Source organism: Coffea eugenioides, chromosome 7 (assembly GCF_003713205.1).
Source record: "Coffea eugenioides isolate CCC68of chromosome 7, Ceug_1.0, whole genome shotgun sequence".
In the NCBI taxonomy this organism is placed as follows: domain Eukaryota; kingdom Viridiplantae; phylum Streptophyta; class Magnoliopsida; order Gentianales; family Rubiaceae; genus Coffea; species Coffea eugenioides.
Window position 1 is genome coordinate 6,181,695 of NC_040041.1, and position 9,591 is coordinate 6,191,285.

Below are 9,591 nucleotides of genomic sequence, written 5' to 3' on the forward strand. Positions count from 1 at the left end.
TGCACTATGGACCATTCAGCAGTTATCTTCGTTAAACCACTTTTTGGTGGTGGATGGTTATCAATTGAACATGTATATCTCGACCAGTCAATTAATACACTGTTTTGATCAACTTGGCAATTGGCATAAATCATAATCCCACGTTGAACTCGGGAAGAAAATCAATATGGATAACGAATCGACCTAAAATAAAAAGGCCAAGAGTTATCCTTTGATCCACTTGGATTTTATCAACAATGGAAACGTGTTCAAAACACATAATCGAGAGTCTGCTACATGTATATAGGCGAAATCAACCAATTCTTGATGATCAATCCCACCAAAAAAATCTTTAAAAAAAAAAAAAAAAAACTCTCTAGCAAGTCAAACGGAGAGAGAGGAAGAAGGTTTTGAATCCCAACAAAAGATCTCAAAACAAAAAAGCAAAAACACGGAAAAGACTGGATAATTTTTATATGCCATAAAGCTTTCAAGCACTGTACAACTTTGCCAACATTACACCACCATCACATATAATAGGCAAATGATAAAAAAATAATCCACACCATCATCCCCACACCAACCCACAAAAAAGAGGGTAACAAGAAACAAACATCACAAATTAGGCTTAGTTTCTACTTACACAAGTTACAAAATGAAAAAGATATAAGTGAAGAGAAAGATGATGATCATTTATTATCATGGGATGGTTTGATGGGCTTGGAAGCATCATGATCTTCTTGTATTATAATCATGCCATGTTGCTTCTTCCATTTCTCAATCTCCTTCGCTAATAACCCCTTTCCTTCACCTTCTTCATTATAGCTTTCCCTCTTAACAAAAATCTTTGCTTTCTTGAATGTGTAAGGCACATTAAAGCACATCTTCTCTTCTAAAATGGCCTCACTTGATCGTACTAGCAAATGATTGCATCTTCTTATAAATAATGAGCCTTATCTGTTGTTTTTGTGAGCGGTAACATCAAGAAATTTTAGATGATCATATTAGTTTTTTAATCATTAGCTTACAATTTTATCATCAACTCCTTGGCGGGTTGGTTCCAATTGCTTGTAAAATACTATTTGTGCAATTGTTTCTAGTGCTTCAGTTACTTACGTATGTCGAAGTTCATATTTCTTTCTTTTTCGTTTTTGGTTTGTCACCCTTGGACGGATTATTAGAAATCGGGACCATTTCACTGCCTTTTCCATGTTTTTATTTTTCCTCAATCCACCGTTGCGAAGCACAATTAAAAGGGTTAATAACACTTTGCCCCCCTGGACTTACACGGTAGTCACACTTTACCCCCCCCCCCCCAACCTTCAACTTTAAATATATACACTTTATCCCCCATGAAAACTAGTCAGAGTTAAAAATACAAAAAAATTAAGCACAATGACATTATGGTCCATTTATTCATGAAATTATCTATAACTTAGTATTATTTCCTTTCATTGCTAAAAAGTATATGTCTTCTCTATTATACCAACTATACAACAATGTCAAACTCAAAAAAGCTGAATAAAGTTTAAATATATTCTATATCCTTATATTTTTTTTTCTATCAATCAGCATTCACTTTTATATATGCGTTGTTCAATTTATTATAATTGAAGTCAAACAAAAAAGAATAAATAACACAATACTAAAATAAACATAGATGCTGAATTTCTTTTCATCAGAAAAGAGGTAATACTAAACTTGTTTTTTGTTTCAAAAAGTAGTTTTTTTATTATTTTAGTTTATGTGAACTTTTAAGCTAATACTATTGTCACTTTATGTTGATGTATTTATAATTTACTATTATTGCATTTTCTTCTCAAAAAATAAAATTTGATTTAATCTCCATTTTCTTTCTCTAAGTTTAAAAATGAGGCATATCAACCATTTTTAGCAATTTTGATTAAGAACTTCATATTAGACTAATTTGATAAACAAAAAAATGACAATGATATTTGTCTAAAATTTTAAATAAATTAAAATGATAAAAAATTACTTTAAAAATGAGTTTGTGTATTACTTTTTTTTTAATTTTGGTAATTGTATTTACTTTTAGTATTGTGTTATTTATTAGTTTTGTTTCACTTAAAGTCTAATAAATTGAACAAAACATATATAGAAGTAAAAATTAATCCAACAAGAAAAATTTCAAGGATATAAACTAAGGATTAATATTCTATACATTGACAGTGTATATACTTTCACTACTAGATGTATGACACATAATCCAAATTTGAATTTAAAACCTAAATTTTGCATATCTGTCTGCATCTAACCATGATAGTGTGTACACTGTTAGTATATATAAGATTTACTCATAAACTAAATGTTAATTTTCTTTAACTTTTTTTACTTTGATATTTTTGTATAATTGATACGATAGAGAAGATATAAATCTTTTAGCAATGAAAAGAAATTATATTGATTATAGATAATTTCACGAATAAAAGGGCAATAAAATCATTACACTCACTTTTTTTGTGTTTCTAATTTTGACTAGTCTTCATGGGGGTTAAATGTATCTATGTAACTTTTGAGGATGGTAAAATGTAGCCACTCCCTAAGTTTAGGAGGGCAAAGTGTTATTAATCCTAATTAAAAACCAAAATACAGAAACATAGAAGTTCCGACATACAAGGCAAAAAGGTTTCCTGCTAGGCTTCCGCTTTGAACCTTTTTTTTTTTTTTGGGGATACGTAGGAGAGGCAATGCCTCTTATACAGGGAGTAATCTTGGGGTAACTACCCCGATTATATCTGCACCTGTAAGTTCTTTGAGCTTTCCTGGAGGAAATTCAATTTCTCCCTGGTTTCTTTGGCTCCTGGCTGCCTCTTTTGCTAACCAATTCGCACATTTGTTTCCTTCTCTCCACACATTTTGTAAGCTATATGACCATTCCTTACTTTTAGCACTCTGATTTGCTGCACAACATTATAGTATGGTGAGGTTTCTTCTACTTCCTCAATCATTTTCATCCCTACTTTGGAGTCTAATTCAATTATCACTTTCCTGTAGCCATTCTCCCAAACCAGCTGTAAACCTTTAAGGATTGCACACAATTCTGCTTGAATATTGGTTACTGCCCCTAACCCCACTGAGAAGCCCCCTAGCCAAAGGCCTACTTTATTTCTGACAATTCCTCCCATTCTATCCTTCCCTGGGTTGCCTGCTGATGCCCCATCATTCACTTTCACAAGCTCCTCTGGGGTGGCCTCCATTTAATAAGATATTCTTGTTTAAGTTTCTTGCCAACTCCACTTATGAAGTTTCTTGCCTCCACTTTTCCGCCTTGAACTTTTGCCAACTGAAGACTAGGGCTATGAACGGGATTGCTCCAAAATTCATCTAAGGCACACTTGGAATTGAAAAAACAATCTGTGGCTTCCAAAAGAAAAAGGGATAACTAGCTTTTACTTGCTTAAATAAAAAAATAGAATATATATATAAATAGTATCTTATATATATATATATATATGTATATATATATATAGCAATTTCTCAAACAAAGCGTTTAATGTATCTACTCACCATTGTCCAATAATCAAGTCTATTGCCATGTAATAGTAAATTAGAGAATTCGACTTTCTAGACTGCTTAGGCCTTCTATGTCCGTCAAGCCTATTTATAAAAAAATTTCTGATAAGTTCAATTCACATGTGATGAAAATAACTAGATTTCCATTTTTTTCTTTCTTTTTTTTTTGTTTGGTGATAAACTAGGAGCTCTAAAGTTTCTCTCACTAAGCTTGTGTCAAAATGCAGGCTGTATTTGTGAAAGAATTTGACAAATCTTAGAAGTGATATTTAATTTTTCCGTCTATCATTGTCTCCTTGATGTTTTATTTCTGTTTGTTGGTAGTATATTTTGTTTGGATTTGTGCTTGGAGCTTTTGATCAATAATCGGCCTAATAAATTATGAACTCAAGTTTTTTTTTAAAGCTCTCCTACCCCTCTCCACACCTTCCAACACGTAATCTCGGTGATGTTCTAAGTTAGTTTGATAAGATTAATTTATTTAGGTTAAGATCTTGCTGACAAATTAGTAATTAGAAGGAAAGGATGAGAAAAATAGACTATAAGCTGAAAATAAAAAGCCAATACTTGATAGTGGACATCTATTGTCTTTTAACACGGAACTCAAACATTTAAATGTAAAAGTTGATTAATTGAAGGATGCAATTTTCTTCAGATTTATTTTCTTTTCCTTTTCTCCATCAAAACTCAGAAATGGACAAGTAATAGAAATTTTGCAAATAATAGGACATGTAAAACTTTCCTATCGCTAGAAATAGTTGGCCTTCTGAATATTAGTAAAAAATCTGATAAAGCTTTGTTTTTCAGATAGGAAGCAATGAAACTTTATTGATGCAACAAAAAAATGGCATTGTTCTTATGGTTTTCCTATAAGCTTAGAAAACTGATAGCAAAGAAAAATGAGCTCAAAAGAAATAAAATGTAAAGTTAAAAGCAACAATAACTTTCCCAGAGAGGAAAAATAATACTTGATCTTGTTTATGATCTTTTCAGGTGGCAAATACAGGACCAACTCTTAAGTGAGAACAAAAACTAAAAAAACAATAAAAATTAAAAAAAAATGACTAAGAAACTAAAATTTGGAAGCACTAGAAAACTGGTGGTAGTTAACTTTAGATTCCCATTTTATTTCTCTTCTCCATTTTTTGCGTTGATCGCTTCTTCAGTTTAATGATTTGCCTCTCCCAAACCTCCCTGGGGAACCCTTCAACACCACCACCTCTTCTCTTGCCCATGCGACAATTCATCCCATGGCTTGTTCTTCCCTGTAAATCAACCAAATTAAGCACTTGATCATACATTTCACGCAAAATTGGATCAGATAATGTCTCATATGCAATTCTTAGCTCAATAAATCGCCTCGTGGATTCTTCTTTTATCGATGGATCAGGGCAAGCATCGGGATGGAACTTAAGAGCTTTGCATCTGTAGGCTCTCTTGATTTCATCAAGACCTACAAATTTGGAACAGTCAAGAGAAAATAGTTCATAAAAATTGGTTGTTCTTCCATTTTGCATGGTATTAGCAACCTGACAGGTGATCATAGTTTTCTGCCCACAGATCTTCTCTTTAAACCTTCCTTTCTGATTGAATTGAAACATTTTTCCATACCAAGTACTAGTAGCATAAACTTCCAAGGATAGTACTTCCATGTTATTATTTTGAGACTGAGAAGGAGAGGGAGAAAAGTTTTGCTCAATTTCTATTAGATATGAGAGCTATAATGCTAGGTGCTATATGCATTTTATAACAAGACATGGTAAAACTTCAACGATATTTAAATAAAGCTTAAAGAAAAGGATAGAAGTTGAAGGCTTGAATAACTTTTCACTTAAATGTTTGTCTTCATAGTCCTTATCCGGTCTTTCTTCATAGTCACAAGAATTTGTTGTTTACTTCATACTGGCTGGTGGCTTCTGTCTTTACTTTTGTAGGATTTAATTTCTTTATAGCAAATTGTCTTGCATCAATGAGGAGTTTGAATTGGTAAAACATGTACGATACACTAATACAAACTATTAGAAACACTTCATCTTCAGGTTGTAATATCTCCTTCTTCCTTGGGGGTTGATGTCAGAAATGAGGACGGTTTTGGCTAAACTTGATTTAGATATATAATTGAATACTAGTTTTACCTACTACAGATGTTGGCACTTTAAGAACTTATTTCTTTTGCCTGTTTGTGTATTACGTTGCCGGCTAATGATTAGATTTTCAACTCCCTTATTCATGAAGGAAAAATCGTTCAAACGTCTCTCACATTTTATAAAATGATTTTTTTCATCTCTTATTTTTAAAAATATAATTTTACGTCCTTTACAAATTTATATTGATTAAATTTGATTCCTACCTAAGTTTTCGACTAGTTTTTCGCTGGTATCTATCATTTACCTTGCACATGATCATTTTTTTAAGGGCAAAATTATCAAATTACATTTCACATAATCCAACCCATAGTTCCTTATATTTCACAAAATAAATTTTTTCATCTCTTACATTTCATAAAATAAATTTTTTCATTCCTGATTGATCATGTGTATAAATAGTTTTTTCTCGTTTTGAAAACCCTTGTATAATATTTAATTTCACTTGAATAGTACAAATATCATGTAATATATTTCTATTTCATTTCATCTGAACAACCTATTGTAGGTGAAATCAAATAGAGATATATTACATGCTATTCGTATTGTTCAAGTAAAATCAAATAAACATATATGTGGGTTTAAAAAAAAAAATCTATTCGTACACATGATCAATGAGAGATGAAAAAATTTATTTTGTGAAATGTGAAGAATGAAAAAATTCATTCTATAAAATGTGAGGGGCTATGAATCGGATTATGTGAAATGTGATTTGACAATTTTGCCCCTAAAAATGATCACGTGCAAGGCACATAATGGATTTCAATCAAAAACTAGTCCAAAACCTAAGTAAGAACCAAATTTGACCAATATGAATTTGTAAAGAACATAAAGTTACACTTTTAAAGTAAAGGACGAAAAAAATCATTTTACAAATTGTGAGGAATATTTTAAACGATTTTTCCTAAAATTTTACAAAATGTGAGAAACATCTCAATATTGAATCTCTTTTTATAGCCAGCTTTTTCATAAGCAATTTCCAAAAATAAGAAACAAAAAAAACTGTTCAGAACTAATCGTTTTCCCAAGATCTTGAAATCATATATTGTCCTTTCCAGTTAGTAAGTATCAAGTTTGGAACTAGGTCAGAAAAAATGGATCAATTCAAGGAGAAGAGCTCTGAGATGGTCAAAGCTATGATCCAATGTCTGGCTGCAAATAACTATGCTACTCTTCCCGTGCAAAATGGAAGAACCACAAACTCCATGAAGTGCTTTCTTTGTCTAGATCAGTCCAAAGAAAATTACAGAAGGGATCATGGCCAAAAAATGGATAACAGCATTCATCAAAGTACGTAAAGGACAAGAGAAGACTATTACCATTCATGTAGTCTTTCCCCTCCTCTCTCAAATTCTTCTTTTTTTTTTCTTTTATATACTTTTTTTTCTTAGATGTTGAGCAGTATTCACGTATAATGTTAGTGCTTCAAATTCTTTTTCCCTTTTTCTTTTTTAAGGACAGCTTAAAATATCTCAAGTACGTACTAGGTAAAACCAATCTCTATTGTAATTTGTAAGATCAAGTTTTCTTGTGTCATTTTATTTATTTCTTTTTTTTTTTGGGTTTGAATGAGTATGGAACATAAGTCAATACATAAAGTTTACATCATTACGTGCGAGTACCAATTAATTGAACCAAAATTATCTCCTGTGGAAAAAATAGCTTTATCAATTTTATATTGAGTAAAAACATCCACACCGTATGAAATTTATAGTTGCCACATCAAAGAAACAAGAACTTTGTCAAGTATTAGAATCAAACAAGATCACTCTCAACATCTGTTACCAAATACAAAAACATAACAGAAAATCTTTAAAAGTATGAATTTAAACCCAACAAAAAAAAAAAGAAAGAAAGATGTCGACTGTCCTCTCCTCTTTTACATTTTCTTATCAATTCTCTTCTCCATTTTTTGCCCTGAACGCTTCTTTAGTTCCCTGAGTTGCCTCTCCCAAACCTCCCCAGGAAACTCTTCAGAATTGTCTTTGTTATATCTACCATGCAGTCTTCTTCTTCCCTCAGCACCAACTAAACTAAGCTCATGATCATAAATTTCTCTTGAAATTGGATCTGACAATGTCTCATATGCCATTCTTATCTCGATGCATCGCCTCGTAGACTCTTCTTTCATCAATAGAGGGCAAGCATCAGGATGGTACTTAAGAGATTTGATCCGTAGGCTTTCTTGATTTCATCAAAACCAACATTTTTGGACCAATCAAGAGAAAGAACTTCGTAAAAATATTTGGCTCTTGCATTTTCCATGAGATCTTACGATCAAGCTGAACATTTTTTCATAACCTACTATTGATATAGTTGATTTGGATGGATAATTCCATTTTTGATGATTGAGACTGAGGAGGAGATGTTTATGCTTCCTTTTCACTAGAGCTTAGTGTTATATAGTGGCATACTAGCTTATGCATCATAAAATAAAGATTAAAGAAAAGGTTAGGAGATTAGGCCTAGTCAGAAAATTTTGTTGTTTTCTTCATAAAAAATGTCCTTGCATCTAGAGCTGTTAATCGAACCGAATAGCTCATGAGCCGAGCTCGACCCGGCTCGATAAGGACTCGACTCGGCTCGTTTACTGAGAGAAACGAGCCGAGCTCGAGTTCAGCTGGATACTCGTTTAATAGACGAGTTGAGCTATGCTCGACTCGTTTAAACTCAACAGACTCGAATAGTAGAGGCATTAGCGTCATTTCATTGTGTATTTGATACTTTAATCTAATTCATTCTCCCGTTTCTTGCCCTAATTTTTTCTTTCCTCTTTTGGTCTTTCCTTTTCTTGTTCCACAGTCGCAGCTGCAGCCGCACCCTTCATTCTTACCACCATCACCGACTCACCAATCCATCCATCATCTCACCTCCATCACCAATCTGTCCACCATCTCACTGCCATCATTCAATCCACTTCTCATGAATCCGTGAGCAGCGCCATATGGAGCCACCTTGGTAGAGCCAGGGGCTACTACCATATCCCAATTCGCTACATAATCTGGTAAGTGGTAACCATTTCTTGCCATTCTGCAGTGAATCTGGATGTTTTGGCTTGGTAGAAAGGGGAAAGATTGATATTTCCTATCTTGTCGAGGATGGCTGCCGATATACTCTCTGCTCCTGTTATAACTGTGGCTTCAGAATCTACCTTCAGTGCCAGAGGTAGAGTAATTGATGATCGACGAGCTTCTATGTCAGTCGAGACAGTGCAAATGTTGCTTTGCAGCAACGATTGGATCTGTAGTCTTCATGGCCTAAAGAATTAGTCTCACGTAAGTAATTGATTGGATGTTTTTGTTATTGTTACAATTTCATTATATCTGATTTTCAAGAATTTTATAACTTTCATACTTTTATTTTGTACGAATCACTTGATGCGGCCGAATCAATCACATTTGAGGAACTTGAACTTCCTGAATCATTCACAACCTGATTTGGTGGCTGTTGATGTTGCTTGGTGCAAGCTGATTCATTCACATGCTGATTTCCCAAGCTGATTTCGTTCAAAAGCTGCATCATTCACACGTTGTTTTCACCCAAGAAAGTTGTTTTTAACTCTTGAACAATTGAAGTTAAACATGTTGGTCAACTTGGTCTAGAGTTTGGACATTTTAGAAACTACTTAAAACGTATTGATGGCTGATGTTTAATTGTTTGGACTCTTTTATGTAATTTTTCATTTTGTAATTTGATCTGGTCTGATGCCGAGTTTGGACATTTTGTTCCTCCATTTAATAGTTTTCGCAGCAATTTTAACTTCTTTTTCTATTTCTTGGTCGTGTCTGCCTTGCATTGTCATTTGTCCATCAATTGCATGGCTTGTCGAATTGAAGATGATATATCAATGAATGTGTATCTTCTTTTGTCAGGCTAATATGAGTGTACAAGAAGCCGATAGGCTATCTTCTTTTGATATGCTAAATATGTTCAG

At 33.1% G+C, this 9,591-nt stretch overlaps 1 protein-coding gene across 1 annotated transcript; it reads right to left on the reverse strand.

Annotated features, from left to right (window-relative positions):
• Positions 1-4,625: 4,625 nt before the first annotated feature.
• On the reverse strand, positions 4,626-5,165 carry LOC113776750 (chaperone protein dnaJ 20, chloroplastic-like). The gene is made up of 2 exons (XM_027321813.1): positions 5,048-5,165; positions 4,626-4,966 (listed from the first exon to the last, which is right to left on the reverse strand). Exons 1-2 carry the CDS (start codon positions 5,163-5,165, stop codon positions 4,626-4,628), a joined length of 459 nt encoding a protein of 152 aa, XP_027177614.1.
• Between the last annotated feature and the right edge of the window lie 4,426 nt (positions 5,166-9,591).